Genomic DNA, 20,011 nt, shown 5'->3' with positions numbered 1-20,011 from the left:
CAGAATCACCTGATAAAACAATCACATTTCTACTCTTTACCATTAACAATAAACTATAACCACTTTTAGAACCACTTTTAGCTAGTCATATTTTGTTCATTAAGGTATTTCAATATAGACGTATTACAAGAAGAATCACAACCAATTCAATTTCTGGGTATTCTAATCCATCAAAGATTGATTTATAACTCATAGATGTACCGCATCAATGAAGAAATAAATTATGGAGTTCTGAATCATAATTGCTATTAATTAATGAGGCAACCATCACCAACCTGTTGTACAATAATGGTAATTTTTAACCAATCTCTCCCTCTTTCATGGTGATGATGGGCCTAGATTAGCATCTATTGTGACTCCAAGTGACCCACAAACAAGAGGTTGTGCAGCAGGTATTCTGAGACAACTCAGTCCTCCTGGAATAGCCGAGCACTCTGGTTGAGGTCTTTGCATAATTCTTCCAGGAATACAGTTCAAAGAGAAATCAAAACCCACATTTCTACTGAACAACTTGGTACATTCTTGGCTAAACCCAGAAAAGAAGTTATAAGCAACAGTTAAATTCATGAGGCTTCTCAGAGAACAAACCAGGTCAGGCAGTTCCCCAGAGAGCTTGTTGTGTGCCAAATTGAGAACTTCAATCTCACTGAGACAAGATATTGTGTCTGGCAAATGGCCCATCAGTGAATTGTGGCTTACATCCAAGACTTCCATATCTGTGAAGAGCCCAACTCCCTCGGGAATGCAGCCTGTTAACTGATTATTGAGGAACAAAATCTCCTTCAATTTAGAACTCATTAGACCAAAGCTAGCTGGAATGCTTCCAGTGAACTTGTTATTAGCCAAGTTTATCACAGAAGCAGGAGAGTTACCCAAATTTTGAGGAATTTGACCAGAAAATTGATTATTGTTGAGGAAAATTGCATCTAGTCTCTTGTCGAAAAGATCTTCAGGAATGGATCCTGAAAAGCTGTTGAACCTAAGGTCTAAGTAAATGAGATTAGGAATGTACAAAGTAACTGCAGGGAAAGGACCTGAAAAGTGGTTGTTACTCAGGTCTAACTCCTGGAGAGAAGTCAGGTCTTTGAAAGTATCTGGAATTGTGCCTGAAAACCTGTTGCTGTTGAGATGAAGAAGAGACATATCTGTAAGGACAGAGAGTTCTTTAACAAGATTCCCTTGGAGACTTGCATGGTTGAGATCTATGCCTGCAACAACTGGACCAGGGGGGGCAGCCAATCCATCACCTCGAGGAACTGCACAAAAAACTCCTTTGTAAGAGCACACATCAGTGCCAACCCAAGTGTCCAAAATCTTTAATGGGTCATCCGTGATTGCTGATTTCCATGATTGTAGAGCAGTATAAGCACTGTTGAGGTTTGAATATGAAGACCCGGATGGTGGTGGGTCGTTGATTCCACCACCAATCCACACGCCACCACCTGCATTGCCTATGCCAACACCAACACCCACACCAATCGCTGCTCCTCTTGGCATTGCCTGGAAGAGGAGGAGAAAAGCTAGAAGCCAGCTCTTCTCCATTATTTTCAGCTGAGGCTATGGAGATGTTTATTTGATGGGTTTGCTTGAAATGTTGTCTAAAAGAGGACACAGAATTGAAGAGAGAAATTGGTGTGGGGTTAATTGGTTCGGATTTGGTCCTCAATGTCCTTTTTTTTTTTCTCTGGTGTCTATTTACCTGTTTGGGTTTGATTATTAAATTTGTCTGTTAGTGTTGGACGCTTGAAAGAATTCATGGTGGAAGAACTAGCAGGTGAGTTTCTGATTAATTATTACCTACAGTGAACCTTGGGATTAAACACTTTTTTTTTTTTTTCCTTTTAACTGCAAATGCAATTGCTTTAACAAAGCTCAGAGGGCAACTTACGCAACATGGGCCCTAAAAACAGAAGCACAAAGAAAACAGGACGTCCAAAGTTCACCTCATTACAAAACCAACCAATACATTAAGGCTCTAGCCCAAAACCCCTGTTCAGAAAATCCTAGACATGAATTAGAAGATCAGCTTTCTACTTCGTGAGGAAGTTTTATACTTCATGAACTCTTATCTCGTCCATTCAATTAATAAGTGGATTAAATTAGTGGTCTGGAGCTGATCCCAAGTAAACGTTATTGGAAAGGTCAAGAGTTCGAATTCTGGAGTTGATTATTATTGAGAGGGTTTTACTTGAATACCGTTCTCAACTTAAACTTAAAAGTAAGATCAATTTTTCAATAATCACTTGATTACATGTTTACTCTCATAGAACAATGACATCGCAACTGATTAAGACTAAATACTACAAAAAGTCATTGAAAATTATTACAGAGCATGAATATTTTCAAAGTAGAAATTGAAAGTGCAATTATAGAAGAAAACTATTTCAAGGTTAGTTTTCTTTGTCATCCCTTAAAACAAAACATTAATTCAATGACTCATAATGGGATGATTTGAATATCACCTTTTCATTGAATATTAAGACGCAAACTCTTCCGAACTTTTCGCGGCAGTGAAGTTCATTGCTGTGTAGTTAAACAAATGGAGGGGTTGAATCGCATGGTTTGGCAGCACCATCAATACCACCATTGGGTTGGTGCAATTTGTGGCCGACTGCTGCACTGGGGGACCCACATGGGTTGGCTGAACTCTGGACCACTTCGGCTTCAGTGTTAAATATAAACCTAACATCGTCCTAGGCGGAACTGTCCTACTAGGCTGGCCCGTTTGAATTGGCTTTGTCAGGGATTTGAGGGCCCATCTAATTGGGCTCGACTCATATTAATTTTTCTGGATACCCAATTGAAATTTAGTGGTAGAATTTGAGCTGGATACAACAGTTTGGTTGGCCTATCAGCTGAAAGAAAGTTTTGGCCTTAAAGAAGTTGATAGTTCGTGTACCTGAACCAACTAGTTTTGCATGGAAGTTTAGTTGAACTTACTAGTTATGCTTGATCATCTTACAGGCCTGTGGCATTGAACACCTTGTAATTCCCTCGAGAGATTATCTCTTTTCTCCTTCTTTTACAGGCCCATGGCATTGACCACCTTGAGCTTCCTACTGCACATTCGGATTTGTTTCCGAATTAAGTGTAGTTGAAAAAAAATCAAACACCTAAAAAAGGTGAATTACAAATATTTTATCAAAGAGGAGTGATTTTGATTACTGTAAACAAGACAATGAGCTAGATGCGATTTAAAAACGTGACTAACTATAGTCGCTAAGCATACATACATCTGTCTGATTAAAAGTTGATAAACTTTACTGATCGCTATTTTGCTTGGGACGAGACATTTTGTTTGGGGCTACAATGAGTAGCGAATAACTCATAGTAGGGCATATCAAAATGTCCTATTCCAAGCAAAATTGGTCAGTACTTTGCTTGGGGATGGGACATTTTGTTGAGCATTACTGTGAGTAGCGAATAACTCATAGCAGCGTCTAGTTCCATTTCAAGCAATAAAATTCATCGACTTTTGATTAGATATACGTGTACATGTCAACGATCAGTATGCTTTTAAATTGCGTCTAGCTCTTTAACTTGTACACATTAATCAAAATCACTTAAAAGTCACCTTTGTAAGTCCTATTTGAAAAAAAGCTCTGCACATTTTGGATGCAATTCTGATTTCTGATAGCTAAAGCAGATCTAGAAGGATACCGTAGTGCATGTGATGAGAATGCCATTGGCGAAGAACTGGCAGTCGTCCCTAAAATAACTTCCAGGCCCATGATGGCTAAGGTGCCCTGTCTCCTTGCTTCCATGAAAGTTTCTGGTATATGTGGATCTGTTACGGGCGGGTCAGATGATTGACGCACGTGCATGCTGAGGCCCTGAAACATCCAGGAAATGTTGTGAGGTTGTCTTCATGTAAATTAAAGCTTCATGAAATGGAGATAAAGTGGATCAATTGATACCAATGTAAATCGATGTGTTACACACATGAGAATTTTCATAGTGAATGGGCCGAGTCTCTTACGGTCTGTTGAATCCAGACTATTAAATTTTCTGTTTATCATCCAATAGTTGAAAAATGCAAATTAGGTCCAAGCTGAAAATTTCAGTCCAATTTGCCAATTTTTCTTTCAACTGATGTGAAATTAAATTCTAATAGGATCTATGAGTTTGAATTTATGGCAAATTTTTTACCAAATGAGTAAAATTGAATTTCTGGTACGAATTAAGCTTGTAATAATATTGTAATATGACATTCTTAATCATACTAATTATGTAGCAAATCTAACTAATCTTCCTTCATTTTTTATGTGCAAGGTGTAAGGAAGTCTTGAATTTGATTATTTTTATTTATCTATTCTAGAAAAATGTATTCATAAAAAATATTTTTTCAAAACATTTATTTCCAAGAATTTTTTTTTCAATTAATATTTCCTTCAGCTTTTTATCTTTAGATTTAAGGATATTATTAGAATAAAAAAGCTTATCACATTTGACTATTGTATTATGTCAAGATTAATGAAATATGATGTCCAAAGTAGATAGAAAGACGAAATTAATTTATAAATATATAATAATTTAATTTTAAAAATATAGGAATAATTATTAATTATGCTAAATTATAAAAATAAAATTACAATTTATTATTTTTTATTTTGGGTATTGAAGGCATTATTGTTACATTGTTGATAGCCTTAGCTACCCACATGTTTGTTTTGGTTTAGGGTTAGAAATATTTATAATCGAAAGCTTTATATAACAAATAGTTATATAAGTTCTTAAAGTGCTTCCATTTAAACTATTTTTTAAATTTTGATTTAGTTTGTTTAAAATTATTTTAAATTTAATAAAAATAATTTCCTCTTCTGCATATAGATTGAAGTGATTTCCTTTAATTTTATATTTTTATTTATGCTATTTTTTTATACTTATTCTGCTTGTGTTAATTACATTAATATTTTTCAATTATACTAGTTATGATGATTTTCTTTCTTAATTATGTTAATAATTTTAACTTTCTTTATTAATTTGTGTTAATTTTATTGATTTTTTTATTATATTAATTAGAAGAATAAAATGAAAATCCAAAAAAAAAAAGAAAAAAAATTACAAATTAGGAAATGATTATTATTTTTTATGTTTTTCTATTATTATTTATTAAATATTAGCATAATATTAACAAAATATCTGTGAGCATACTTATCATTATATTTACTATATCATGTATATATTTTTTTTATCATATACAATTTTTTTTTTATTTTCAATTACACTGTAAAGATATTATATTATTGCATTCTTATAAACGACTGTTTAGATGAAAATAATTAATAATAATTTAAGAAATGAAAATGTAGTTTAATTTTAATAGATATATAATTATTCAAAATTTTAATATAAATTTAAATTATATTTAACATAATTAATTAAGAAGTTTATCATTAACAAAAATTTATAGTATAATTTCAAAAATAAATATTAAATTATATTGTTAAGATAAATAAATAATCTGCATCTAAACAAAATAACTAGTTTAATTAGAAATTGAGAAGTAATTTTTTTTAAAAAAAAAAAACCCATTTATTAAAGGGAGCTAGTGGTGTGAATACGAACCCACAAATAATTTCATTTTATTTTATTTTATTTTATTTTTAAATTTAAATAATCTCATTATTTGTATTTAAAGGTATAAAGCATCTGTTAATTTGAAAATAATCTGATTAATGTTTCTTCTGAGTTAAATATATTAAATTTAGATTTATTTATTTCAAAATTATTTATTTTTATAATGAAAAATCATAAGATAAAGCAAAAATAAAAAAAAGCATAAAGCATCTTAGTGTGTTGTGCCTGGTACTGTCATGGTACACTTATCCAACCTTATCTGTACGTAACAAGGTTTTTAAATCCAGTTTGTTTTCTTATAAAAATAATAAAATAACTCATATAAAATCAGATTTTTTTTTATTTAAATTTAATTTATCATAAATTAAATATAAAAGATATACGATAAAAATTACTTATTAAATATAAATTTTATATATTTATGTCTGAATTAAATTTAGATAAAAATTTTTTTATTTATCATAAAATTTTCAATTTGATATGTCATTGTTTTATTAGTCATAATCTCATTTTAAAATTATTTATTTTTAGATATTTTATAATGCACACATTTTTTTTCAATTGAAAAATAAGGATACCTGGAAATTAAATTTTTCTGGAGCTCTATCTTGAGAATTCCTATATTATTACACCACTGGGTAATGTTAATTTGATTTTTGTAATGATTATACTAAGGATATTGATTAAGGACTAATTAAATAAAATTTAATAATTACTTTTAAATTCATTCTTTCATATAAATGTACAAAAATGTGTGGGTCTGTATAAGTAAACATGTAATTTTATAATTATTTTATATATATTTTTTAAAATATAGCCATATTTATATATTTATTTAAATATTATTTATTTATCATTTTATGTGAGTGTTGATATAAAATCATTGTGATATTATATAATTTTTAATTTTCCTTAAAGAAACTGGTTGGAAAAATCCTAATTAAAATTAGTTGTTGCTACGAACCTTCCTAACCTAACCAACTTTAACATTGCCACCAGTTTTCGTATCTTGTTTCTGTCGCGACCAATCGTATTACATGTTTGGTATAACCATGCAAAATTGGAGGACAACTCCGGCTTAATTAATAGATATAAACTCTGACTTAATATAAAAATGAATTTAATAATTATCAAATTAAATATTTATTTTAAAATAAATTAAAATATATATAATGAATATACAAAATTAAATAGTCTAACTTATAATCATTCCTAATTAATTTACACTTTTAAAATAAAAAAATTAATGCAACTTCCTTACTATCTATTAACCTGTGGCCATATATTCATGAAAATTATATGAATAGAGAACTCTTTTCTTGTGAATTGAAAAGGTAATAATGAAAGAAGACAAACAAGTCCCTAATTAGCTTGAGTGTAAATTTAGCATTTGGTAAGTTTCTCAGTAGAAAGCAAGTAGACAGGTAGCTTCAAAAACTAGTACAAAAGCGAGTAATGAATACAATGTATGGAAGCAAAAATGGTCATTTTCTGAGTAGGAAGGTATAGAGTTTGGGTTCACTATCACAAACTATTAGCCTCTCATTCTAAATCCACAGGTGAACAAAAAAAGGCCTTGAAATGGATAAAGTTAGAAAAATGAAATCTGAACGAAGTAGTGAAGTACATATGGAAGGTGCAATAGATGGCTCTATATTCAGATCGAAAGAAGCAGCTAGCAGTAGTGAACTACACATGAAGAGGTGGGCTACTGTGTCTCTAGAAAGCAGCTGAGGCTGAGCCCTCAGTGAAAGAATCCCAAAAAGATGGTATGACCATGTTGTGATATTCCTCATTGCACTACACAATTCTTGCTGCAACTTCTTTATGGGACCAAATCTCCGCAAACCCAGAATCCCCCATAGAATTGCTGGCTAGCTAATACCATCTCCCTTTAAAAGCACCCAAAATCTTCCATAAAGAGGAAAGAATTGAATATCACCTTTTTAGGTTGAACAAGACATTTCATTCCCCCCTTTTTTGTGTATATTGCATGTGGAAACAGACCCATCTCCCATCTCCACTCCATTAAATTATATGGATTATTCCTTAAATAATTAATTCTTTAATATTAATGTCCATATTTATATAATTCTAAGAATTTATCTAGTGATCAATATAATGAAATAGTAACATGGAATCTGCAAACTTTAATATATGTTATCGTAGGAAGTATGTCATGCTTAGCAAATTGTACTAATGATAAACTTAAAGAAAAAAAAAAAAAAAGAAAGAAATTTGCATTAATAAGGTGTGAGGGGTCATTTCAAAATTAAAGCTTATTCTTGTCTCCTCATTCGTTGTTCCATCTTTATTCCTTTCAGAAACTACGGTGAAATTGCCTAGGCTACATGTTGATTTTAACTTTATTTCATGCACGTCCCCATGAAACAAAAGATACATATGCACGTTACTCTCTCTCATTCTCATGGGATAAGCACATTTTTTACTCCATAACACTGCACAAAAGCTCGAATATGGAATAGAATAAAGCAGCAAAAGAAGTTTCCCAAGTAACTAAAAACAAAAGAGAATCACTTAAAATATGATTACTGTTACTACCATATAAAATATTCTGTATTTTCAATTATTTATACCTCAGCCAACCCCACCCTAAACTGCCTTTCACCTTCCCTTCTCCCTTGTTTCATCTCTCTAACTAAATATTAATTAATAATTATAGTTACTTACAAATAAATTTGCCTTTTTTTTTTATTTGACAATTTAAACTCGAAATTTTATAATTTTAAAAATAACTCCATAATAATGAGTTAAAACTCGAAAAAAACAAATCTCTTTAATGAAAAATTAACCATGATGTGAATTTAGATAGCTTTTCCCCATTTGCCACCATACCATAGTATAATTAACAAGAGTTCATTGAGCTAGAAATGACATAGGTGGGGAAGACAGATCAAACTAGAAATTGTTTTTAACCATCTAAAGTATATTTACTTTCTATTATATCAAATCCAATTTCCAATTGCAATTGCAGGCATATCTTTTTCATTACTTGTTTATAACGAAGGTTCATGCATGCATCATTAATGATCAGCAAAAGGAAGCATCTTTACCATTAACTTGATTAAAATTCACTGTACGTATGTAATTATAGCTAAAGAGGATGGGAAATAAAGTAGAAATTAGCAGAAACAAAAGATAATAATGAAAATAAACGTGTCCAAAGCTCGATGGATAACAAAAAACAAGATGACATTCCTATTGTATTTCTAAAGAAAATAGAATAGAAATGAAGCTCATTTCCAAGATCGAATTATAGCAAAGAAAAGCAAAATTTCTTTTCAAGTGTGCTTAAATTATAAGTGATGCAAGCATCTCATGGCCATGTTCTCCATATATCAATTAATGCATAGATAGGTAAGCATATAAGTGAACAAAAGTTATCATCCTTGCACAAAATCTTGCCGTCTTCTATAGAGTGGCTGATGATATATATATAATGATGTACATATGCAGTTGTATACACACACACACATCCATGATCTCCTTTGATCTTGCAATTTAGGAAAGCCAGTGGATCAATAAATTAAAAGTATCTAAAGCGAGGCACGTTGTACGTAGTGCGCTGTTGCAAACTTCTATAAATCCATGCAAAGATTCATATATAGATTAAACAATAACAGCAAAGAAGAATTGATGTCCTGCCCCCTTCAAAATTTCCCTTGAATATCAAAACCAGTATAAAAAGCAAGGCAACAATGAGATAAACAATTCTGTATAGCACATTTTCGTTTCCAAAAAGAGAAATCACATAAATTCCTATTCGTATATTTTACTACAAATGACTAAACATAAGAAATTAACAAAGTTTTTTCTTTCCTGCAATTTGCACAAACTACATGGTATTTTTCTTTTCAAAGAACAACAAAAGAACTTATCCAGATGTCTTAAAATAATAAAATAATAAAAATATAGCCATAAAGATGATATTGTAATCATAATGGTGATGATTTTCATGCACTAAGATTTTGCTTTGGTCCTTGGTTCTTCTTCTACTGTCAGTAGAGAGCAGCCTTTCTTGGTTTCTTTTTCTTTGGTTTTCTTTCTTTCTTTCTTTTTCCTTTTGTTCTTTCTTCTTTCTTTCCAACATGGACTGTTGTACGGTTAGTTCAGTTGAAAGCCATTGGAACCTTTGGCAGGTCCCCCCAAGAAAAAAGAAGGAAAAAGAGCAAACCATATAGATGGTTTCTTGGCCTCTTCTTGAGAAAAACTTATGGTAGGCTTCAAGTACTATTGATGATGATAATGATGTTGTCTGTAGGGTTTATGTTTATTCTCTATTATTTTTGCTCCTACCCATGATGATCCTGGCTGTCAGAGTCTGGCCAGAAGGAGGAGTACTTCAACCATTCAGCCTCTTGTGGGTTTGCAATGGATGACTCCTGCAACAAGGAAAAGTGCAAATCATGTGAAAAATAGGGTTAGGGTTTCAACATGTAATTTTCACTTAAGAACAACAAACCAATGAAGTTGCGTCTTTTGTCCTTTTGATTTCCTCCACAATCAGACTGTCTGAAACTGTGTTTTCCTTGGGAGGACACGCATGATAAAAGTTTTCATGCTGCTATCATCTACTTTTCAGGAATAAAATAACATAAATTTGGAAACTTCTTTTTTTATTTAATTGATTTTCTATCCAATTAATTTTGCATAACTTCATTTATTATGAAGAAAAAAAACGGGTTTATGGCATTATAGCATCTAATTCAGACAATACCTGTGGAATTAAAGCTCCAACTTTGGTTTTACTATTTTTAATGTTACGGAAATAAAGAGGAAAAAATAAAGAGAAAGATTCCAATTGTTTAAGTTCAAAGATTGATGGCTTGTGATTTCACATTGTGCTTTGCTAAATTCTTGGGGTACCTTTTCTATGATCTATATATCAAACTTAGGCCCTAACGAGGAGAAATGCTTACAATCTGCCTCGTATGAACAATTAAAAATAAATAAAGAAAACTTAAAGTATGCATGCAAATAAGCAACCTAATTACAGCCTAATTTGTTTTCATTTTCAATATGCATTCTATTTTGTAATTTTTCAACATCATGCCTTCTTTTTCCATTGAGCTAACAAAATGATACTCACAAGATCTATACATGATAGGTCTATATTTCTTTACTGATAGTGTATAAATCATAATAAAAACTCCAAATTAGACATGGAAATGGAAAATAAAAATAAAAGAGAAAAAAAGAAAAGAAAAGTTTTCGAGTTTGTATCTTTAGTTTCTTTCTTTTCTTCTTTTTAATCTTTCCTCACCTTTTCTAATCTTTCTTTTCTTGGCTTCTTATTTGGAATTATGACAAACAAGGGCTCATGGATTTCAGGGTCAAAAAGTTCATGCTTACTTCTTTAATATCAGTCGAGGTGCAACCCATAATGAGTTCTTCTAGACCAGATGTAGACCTTCCTCCCAGTTTATGATGCTGCTGCTGCTGTTGCTGTTGTTGGTGCTGATGCTGCTTGTATTCATTCGTTCAAAAGATACCAACAAAAAAATAAAAAAATAAATAAATCTCAATCATTATGTCTTTAAAAGTGAAATGATAATTCATTTTTTCTAATTTAGCTGAGTCGTTAACTACTGAAAAAAAAAAAAGCAACACTAAGTCACAAGGAACGAGCCAAGACTCAGTTGAAGTTGGTTGAAACTCTGCGTTTCACCGAAACTTCCATATAAATGAATAAATAACTGAAAATGCAACTTTATTATGGCACGGAGAGAGAGAAAGAGAGGGGGAGGGGGAGGGGGAGGGGGAGGGGGGTGGGTGGGGTGTCGGTAGTAGCTGGCTTCTCCCTATCATCAGGCTACCAACTTCCTAACCTTCCTGCAAGGTCAAACTCTTCTGACTTGTGGAAAATTCTACAGTGCATTTTTTTTCTCTATATTCTTAATAAACAGCCACCATGATCAGCAGGTCACTGTCACCCATCCTTTACGAAGAGCATCCAACTAATGTTATATCATATACCTGCATGAATATTGGAAGAAGGATTACATGTGTTAGCCTTACCTGGATTTCGTTTTGAAGCATTAATCTGGAGACATGATAGGGATCCTCTTCAAGAATGATGGATGCGTGATGGAGGGGTGGCGGAGAGATGATAGCGGAGATGGGATGTGAAGGCCTGCTGATTTGGAAGGCTGTGGTAGCAATCTGATGGTGTACATGGTGGTGTTGCGGCTGTTGTTGATGATGATCATGGGCCATATGATGCGGCCTTTGATGGTGCTCTCGAATCTCATCACATGTGCCCGACACTGGGGCTTCCCTTGCCGTTGAAGCCTCTCCTATCACCACCTGAAAGTGGACACACCTCCATGAAGAAGTAGTTTGCTAGCCAGTCAATTTCGGACTCTTTTAGCTCTTTTTCAAGTCTTGTGTAGTTTTGGGTCTGCTTTTACGCAGGGCCTTAGTCCATGGTCATCTATGTAATCTGTCTCTTTCTCTTTTTTATCTTAATAAACTTCCATTGCTTATAAAAAAAAAAGAGAAAAAAGTCTCGTGTAGTTTCTATCAGTGTTGAATATTGGTTTCCGTATTTTAATGTTAAACAAAGTTTAATTAGTTATCTGACAAAGATAATCAAGTGAGGTCCATAGAGTATTTCATGCTGAATTTGCAAGCAATGAACATGACTAAAGTTGTTAAGAAACTTTTTTAGTTCCACCCTTTAATTTTATCTTTTGTCATATATGACTGATTTGATGATTTTGAAAGTGAAAATCTTGAATAATATTATTTAACTGGAGAAAGATTATTATGTTCATCCCAATTTGTCATCAAGTGAACAAATTAAATGTTGTGTGTATATAGCTTTGGTATGGATTTATTTTCTTGTTCAATGATTGTTGGATAAGTGAGTTAAATTAGACTGAAGAAGAAGAAGAAGATGCATGGGAATGGAATAGATGAATGAAAATATTACCTCATCAAAGCTTTTCCCGAATGGGGGAAACCCAAAATGATCAGATTTTAACTGTTGGATATCCATGGCACAGTAAGTTGATAGTGCAGCAGCAACCCCAGCTCCAGTTATTTCATCTCTCTGTGGAATTATTTCTTTTGAAGAGCAGCTCCCACTACCACTGTCTCTTCTGCTATTGGGATCACTGCTTCCTTCACCAGTAGTAGCAGTCCTATCAGTCCAATTGCATTGCCTTGGCTGTGTTTGATAAAAGATCTTTGAAACCACAAGTTCTCCTTCTTTCTCTTCCTCATGCTGACCAAGGTGGTATTGGTGCATGACCCAATTTGTCTTTTCCGGTTTTCGATTTTTCCCAAAATTTGTATAGAGGACTAGGATCTTCTTGCACCCTTTTTGTTTGCCATTCACCATAACTGGCCTTGTCTTGCCCGTTTTATGCCACCTTGTCTCTCCTCCTTGCAAATCACATTCGGTTTGAATTTTTCTTCTCTTTCTTGTTCCAGTTGTGTAAGCCTTGGATGGTCTATGGAAGAAATGCCTGCTCAAGCCATCTCTTGTAACTCCTGTAAGAAAAAATGTGAATCAATACTTACCAAAATCAAAGTTAGGTTCACTTAGGTGTAACGAACTGTGACACAAAATATTATTCATCAAAAGTCATAACAAAACCCCGAAAATACATCATTGGTGAATGAGTTTCAGCTTTTTCTTTTTCTTTTTTATTTTTTTAAAGAAAACTCAGAATGTGAAACACTAAAACCTAACAAGATTGAATAATCATAGAAGCAATTATCCATGAGAGAGAAAGAGAAGGAGATGAACAATTTGCTGAATATATATTTATATATATTATATATTGATATATTTGACCTGGAAGTTTCTCAGGATGGGTATAACAAATCCCATCTTCTCCTTCAATAGTTGGGATGAACTCATCTATCAAAGGATGAGACTTCATGTCTTTGGCTTCTACCTTTGCTTCAAGGTGTTCTATCAGTTCCTGGTCTGTTGGATCAAATTTCACTCCTGCTGGTAGACCTAACCAATCCTGCAAACTCCATTCAGCTCCAAGTTAAAATGAAAACTAAAGTTAATAAAAATAAATAAATAAATCCACTCCCAAAAAACAAAGAAAAGATGGAGGGGGAGAGACAGCCAGAGAGGAGAAAGCAACGCTTTAGTTTAACTGAATTTGGTTTTGCTCAAAAGATATTACTACTGAGACCTAAAAATTAAAAGAAAGAAAGAAAGAATAAAACATCAAGCATAATTGTTATTTTTTGCTTTGAAATATTCTTCTTTTTTTCAAAATCTATTTGAAACTAAGAATATTATGAGGGATTATTTTCCGTACCGGCTTTCCTTCAAGCTTGTGTCCACAACCCGGGCACTGCTTGGATCCACACAGCTGATGCTCTTCAAGCTTTGCATCAATGAGATCAGAGCTGCTGATGGATCCCAAATTACTCTTACTCATCGCTGCAGCTGATGCTATCTTCTTTCTCGCGAACTCTTGAAATCTTCTATGAAATTATCAACTTTATAGAGTAGCCCCCAACTCATATCCCCGTTGGCTATCTATATATACCAGAAATCATGAATTTGAGATCTGATGACATGTGAACTAAGAGAGGACACAGCAGATTGATATGGGTATATTTGATTAGGCCTTTGATGACTTGAAACCAAAATATGCATGAAATATATGGTTTTTTGGGTGTTTTTTGAGACGGGTATCAAAGAAAGAAAGCTTCAAACACTTTAGAGATTATTCAAACAAGAAAACAAGAAATCAAATACAAAGAACCATGGATATGTATAAATATGTAATTTACACATGTACAAAGCTAAGCTCAACCAACAAAATCAAGCAACACCCAGATGAGAAATAGGACCAAAACTGCTAAAAAAAACATACACAGTAAAGAAAGAAAGAAAGAAAGAAAAAACTTGTGCAAGGGGTAGAAGAGAGAAGCTAGAACAAGGAGCAGGAAAAGAGGAAACTGTCACAGTAGGATTGAGCTATAAAACCTACTTTAACCATGGAAAACACCAGAAATCTCTCTCTCCAGTCTCTAACTTTAACTGAAGCCAGGGAGAAAAAGGAAAAGCTACCCTCAAGCCTAGACACCCACCTTTAAGCCTTTGCTAATTTAAGTAGCGCATATAAGCGGCTCATGTGAGAGAAAGGGAAAGATAGAGAGAGAAAGAGAGAGCAGGATAGGGATTAAAAAAAAAACAGTTGGTTTTCCTGAAGCATAAGGCTTTTCTCTCACAGAAACACACCCACACCCACACACCTCCTTTGTTTTGAGAGTCTTGACTACTAAAGCAAAAGGCAACAAACGGCCTTCATAGCTGTTACTTAAGGCACGCATTCAAAAGCAGCATATATCAAGAAGAAACCCCATTCTCGAAATAGTTATTTATTAAATTTAATAAAAAAAACAACAAATTAGTATTCTGATAGTAATTAAAAAGGATATACAAATATATATAAATTAATAAAAGCTGAGAACTCGATTTCTGGATGAAAAACTTTATCCAGTTTATATATATACGTGGCTATAAACTTTGAGTAAGAGAGACGGTATTGTGTAAGTGAAAGTTAAATTCTTGTTAATTTTCTTGGCATAACAGAGATGATAGTTAAAACAGTAACAAAGGTAAAATTTTTTTGGGAGAGAAAGGGAAGGAGATTATATTATGGAGAGAAATAGAAATAATATAGCTATAGGAAGAGAGCTGCTAGAGCGAGAAGAAGGAAAAAAATAACGAAAAGAGGGCAGGAACTCACATGGGTTTTGAGTTGGAGTGCTGATCATGATTCTTTTGGCCATGAATGTTGCAGAAAGAGAGAGGAGAATTACGGGTTGCTTGATTTGCAAGTCAAATGAGCAGTGTACTTGATGGACCACCACCACCGCCAGCTTCTTATTACAACTATATATTATAAAATTATATAAGATAGGGTTATATATTAAGGAAAAAAAAATCTACTAAACTTCAAGTAGAAGCAGACGTACCCATGTCTGTAAATAAATATATGGGTCGGAAACAGGATGTAGGATCTTCTTTCTTGTATATACTATTATAATATTTTTGTACATTAAAATTAAATTCTTTTTTATTGATCTTTAAAGTTTATTTTTACATTAATCTAGTGCATAATTTTAAAATATTTTCTAACATAGTTCAATTTTAATTAATAAAGAATCAACTCACTATAAAATTGTGATTTTTGTATAGAATTTTTCTTACTCGGGCCTCGTACACCATAAATCTAAGATAAAAAAAATATACTATAGAAATCACCTACTAAATACTTGGTTTCCACATGTTATATCTTCTTGATGAATCAATCTAAACAAAAATTTCCCTTTTCCATATATATATATATATATATATATATTCTAAGGAAAATCTAAACTTTATTTTTTTTAACAAAAGTAAGATAGACCATTAAAACAATAATAATTTTAATGAAATTCTTATTTCTATATATTTTACAAACTCACGCAGACATGAGCTTCATTTGTTTTATAGGAAATATTATTTCAATATTAAAACTCAATCAAAAAGTAATTAAATTTATTACTAAAAATTAAGTAAAAAAAATTAAAGACATTAATGGGTTACTAGTTTCCGTGATTAATAAGTTTAAATGGGTAAAAAAAATCAATCATAACTGAGAAAAATACTTTTTAATCTTGAAATTTTTCTAAATTTAAAGAGATTTTTTCATGATCAAGAAAATGATCTATCTATAGTATTTTTATTTTTCATGATTGCAAAAAATAATTTTTTTTTTATAATATTTTTCTTTAAAATAATAAACAGAGTGCATTAAAACTTGGAAGGGCTTAAAAACCCATTAATTTGAAGGTGGTCCAATTTAGAAGTCTTTGTGTATCCCTAAAGTATCTTGGATCGGATGATGGTGTTAGCTTTCACGATTATAACGTTCTTTTGGGGCAGTAAAGGGTAAATGATGGTGGGACCAGAGAAACGTTTTAATGGCTATGATTGCTCTTTTATCTTATGATTTTTTTTTTACCATTTTTCTTTTGTTTCTGCATTAATTTTTTCCCTTATTTTCTTTATGGTAAAAAAAAAAAAAAAGAATATATTCCATATTATAGGTAAGGCCAAAAAAACATTGTGCAAGTTGTGAACAACCTTTGAATGATAATTAGGCTTCTCTTTTTGTCCAGAGGAATGAGAGGATATGAGATAAGGTGAGATTATCCAATTGGTTGACCTTTAACTAATAATCTTTAAAAAAAAAAAAAATTCTTGTTTAGCCAGACTCAATTTAGCATGAATCCAATTTCTAAATATGTAAAAATTATATATTTAATAAGTGAATTTTATTATATATTTTGTATCTTAAATTTATAATGGACCGAGTTTAAGCAAAAAAAAAAAAAAAAATCCTAAAACCTCATCACCATATTTTTATTCTAAGAACACACTACTATTATACTGCTCTTCTTTTTATTATTTTATGCTCTTGATTTAGGGCCAATCACATAATTGAATTTAAAGTTTCTTTGATTTTAGTTTTAATCTCAATTTAGATCTAATTAAGTCTGATTTTGATTAAATTTAATTATTAATTTTCCTTTATTTTCTTTAAAAAAAGAAGAAATTCAATTTTAATTTAAAATCGAACTAAATTGAACCTATCAATTTTAAATCAATTCAAATTCAACTACAATCAATCCATTAATCGATTTCAATTTTAAATTAAATCGATTTGATTTCAAACCTCTATCTTGATTCCATCCTTGTGCTTTTAATTATTTTGCATTTATTTCATTTTTCAAGATTTTATATATGCATAAGTACAATTTGGTTGTCTCTCCCTATGAAGAAAATAAAGAAAATGAGGGAATTGAGGAATAATATATGGTGAGTAAAAAATTCAGCATATGCACACAACATGTTTGATATATTCCTTAATTAACACTTTGAGAGTGCAATTGGAAGCATCTTTTGAGGAAGAAAGACTAATAATATAGTTCATGGATCAGAATATCTCTCACATAGAGAACAATTTGCCCTTTTTTTTCTTAGAATTTATTAAATAAATTAATTATTGGGAGATTGCAAAAAGGTCTTCAATAATTAACCCTTTTCAATTGCTTCAGAAACTTGCTGCTCCATATACTTATCTGCTAATTAAACTAGTCCCAATCAATTTTGTGATCACTAGATTTATAATTGATCAAATTACAAGAGAAATTGATAAGGAAATTACATGATATAATATATAGCTTGGGGTAGCATTTCCCATTTTAAGGTTTCATTTCTTAGTCCAGGTTGTTTTCAGTTATCTCTTTTTTCCTTTGCAGTCACTGTTAAACTACATTATTATCAATAATTTTTAAGATATTGTTTAGTATTTTGACTTATATTTCTTATTTATATTATTCGATAATATAATATTTATACTAGCATTTAGAGGTTGATGAGTGATTCATGAAAAGTTACTCTTTCTAACTTTTAAAGATTGAGGGAGCGTTTTGTCTAGAATTAATAAAATGATGTCATTATTTTTACATTTAACAATTAATCTAACAGTTATTTTTACCGAACGCTTCTATTTTAAATTATTATATAAATAACTATTAGCTAACAGCTAGTAAAATAGTTGACAGTTACTAAAATAGTTAACAGCTACTAAAATAACTAATATTGTCGAACATGGCTTATAATTTACTTAATCAATATACATTACTTTTTGAGTTGGGAAAGGAATATAACCCTAGAGGTTTCAATTTCTAATGTTTTAGATATGATTAGACCTTTTGGAACAGGAGATTGAGGAAGTGGAAACTCAAACCTTGCTTATGAAGTAAATAATATGTATTTAACCATTACACCAAACTAAACTATTCACATATGACAAATACTAAAGTTTTTGTTCCAATAGCAATAAATGTCATTTAAATTGCATCCACACACACACATGAATGTTGTTGTACAAAGCTAAGCGTTAAATGAAAGTTTCTTTCACATCTCATATGACAACATTTAACTTATGTTTGGTGGATTAAATTGATACCCCATATCTTGCAAGGACGTGTTGTATGTATAAGAGTAATTTCTAAACTTTAGCCACTAATTTCCTTACTTGACAAGCATAATGACACCATCGGACCATCCTAGCTATATATATTGTTTGAATGAGAAATTTTTTTTTTTTTTTTTGAAAACAAGGTGAAATTTTCTCATCGATTATGCTATTTCATTTTCATGTGTGAAGACAGGCCACCCCATGTTAATTTTATGGGCGAAATCAACTTTTGAACTGTTGTGTTTGAAAGCCTCGTTTGAAAGAGCAAAATAAGGCCAACGTACCTTAGCTTGGTGGGGATGAGGTATCGAGGTTTATAACTTTTATCAACAATATACAGTAAAATAAAAATAAATATCATATTGAAAAAAATGAGTTTAATTCAATGGTACATTTTTTCATTTTCGGACAAGAAGTATACCAATCGGAGAAGAAGTAAACATTGGTATAGCTTATTCATGGTGTAGATGATGAAAATTCATTTGATTTTCATTTGAGCAAGAGAAAGTAGTTTTCAAAATGGAGGTGGTGTCAATTAAAGAAGAGATTAGAGTATGATTTTGCTTATCCCATGTAAAAGTAAGCAAGTTGAGCTTCTTTTTAATCAAGGAAAAAATCATGAATTTCGAACCCATCAATCAGCAGATTGGAACTTACAAATCTTGCAGCCACGCGAACTCTCTCCATGCGGGCATTTTGCCAATTGGGACTTGCAGCTAATCAAATGGGTAGCACAAAAAGGTGAACGAGGAAAATTAAGGACATTTGTAACGAATGCAGCTAACCAACTTCAATTGTTTAGGAGAGGGGGCAATTGGACCATGCATGTCATGCGAGTTGGGTATGACTCTTAATGCTGGGCTTTTTCCATGTCAGGAAGTATGCTGTTAGGTCTACCTAATACTGGATTGGAACTTAGAAATCTTGCAGCCACGCGAACTCTCTCCATGCGTGCATTTTGCCAATTGGGACTTCCAGCTTGTAACGAATGCAGCTAACCAACTTCAATTGTTTAGGACAGAGGGCAATTGGACCGTGGATGCCATGCGAGTTGAGCATGACTCTTAATGCTGGGGCTTATTCCATCTCAGGAAGTATGCTGTTAGGTCTAGCTAATAATGGATTGGAACTTAGAAATCTTGCAGCCACGCGAACTCTCTCCATGCGTGCATTTTGCCAATTGGGACTTCCAGCTAATCAAATGGGTAGCACAAAAAGGTGAACAAGGAAAATTAAGGACATTTGTAATGAATGCAGCTAACCAACTTCAATTGTTTAGGAGAGAGGGCAATTGGACCATGGATGTCATGTGAGTTGGGTATGACTCTTAATGCTAGGGCTTATTCCATATCAGGAAGTATGCTGTTAGGTCTAGCTAATACTGGCCTATGGCC

General features: G+C 32.1%; 2 protein-coding genes across 4 annotated transcripts; both read right to left on the bottom strand.

Annotated features, from left to right (window-relative positions):
• Positions 1-209: 209 nt before the first annotated feature.
• Positions 210-1,695, bottom strand: LOC110646539 (leucine-rich repeat extensin-like protein 4). The gene has a single exon (XM_021800012.2). It carries the CDS (start codon positions 1,540-1,542, stop codon positions 319-321), a length of 1,224 nt encoding a protein of 407 aa, XP_021655704.2. The 5' UTR covers positions 1,543-1,695; the 3' UTR covers positions 210-318.
• Positions 1,696-9,305: 7,610 nt separating this feature from the next.
• On the bottom strand, positions 9,306-15,487 carry LOC110646542 (NAC domain-containing protein 75). Of its 3 annotated transcripts, none has more exons than XM_021800015.2 (7): positions 15,333-15,487; positions 13,890-14,113; positions 13,406-13,583; positions 12,536-13,098; positions 11,620-11,907; positions 10,954-11,064; positions 9,306-9,983 (listed from the first exon to the last, which is right to left on the bottom strand). In XM_021800015.2, exons 2-7 carry the CDS (start codon positions 14,010-14,012, stop codon positions 9,894-9,896), a joined length of 1,353 nt encoding a protein of 450 aa, XP_021655707.2. In that variant the 5' UTR covers positions 14,013-14,113; positions 15,333-15,487; the 3' UTR covers positions 9,306-9,893. The 3 variants fall into 3 exon arrangements, with proteins under 3 accessions (XP_021655707.2, XP_058001985.1, XP_021655706.2); XM_058146002.1 differs by lacking the exon at positions 15,333-15,487 and adding an exon at positions 14,571-15,309; XM_021800014.2 differs by lacking the exon at positions 15,333-15,487 and having other exon boundaries at positions 13,890-15,309.
• Between the last annotated feature and the right edge of the window lie 4,524 nt (positions 15,488-20,011).

Source organism: Hevea brasiliensis, chromosome 4, assembly GCF_030052815.1.
Source record: "Hevea brasiliensis isolate MT/VB/25A 57/8 chromosome 4, ASM3005281v1, whole genome shotgun sequence".
Lineage (NCBI taxonomy): Eukaryota > Viridiplantae > Streptophyta > Magnoliopsida > Malpighiales > Euphorbiaceae > Hevea > Hevea brasiliensis.
The sequence above is the reverse complement of the archived record's forward strand: the minus strand, read 5'-3'. Positions and strand labels throughout refer to the sequence as shown.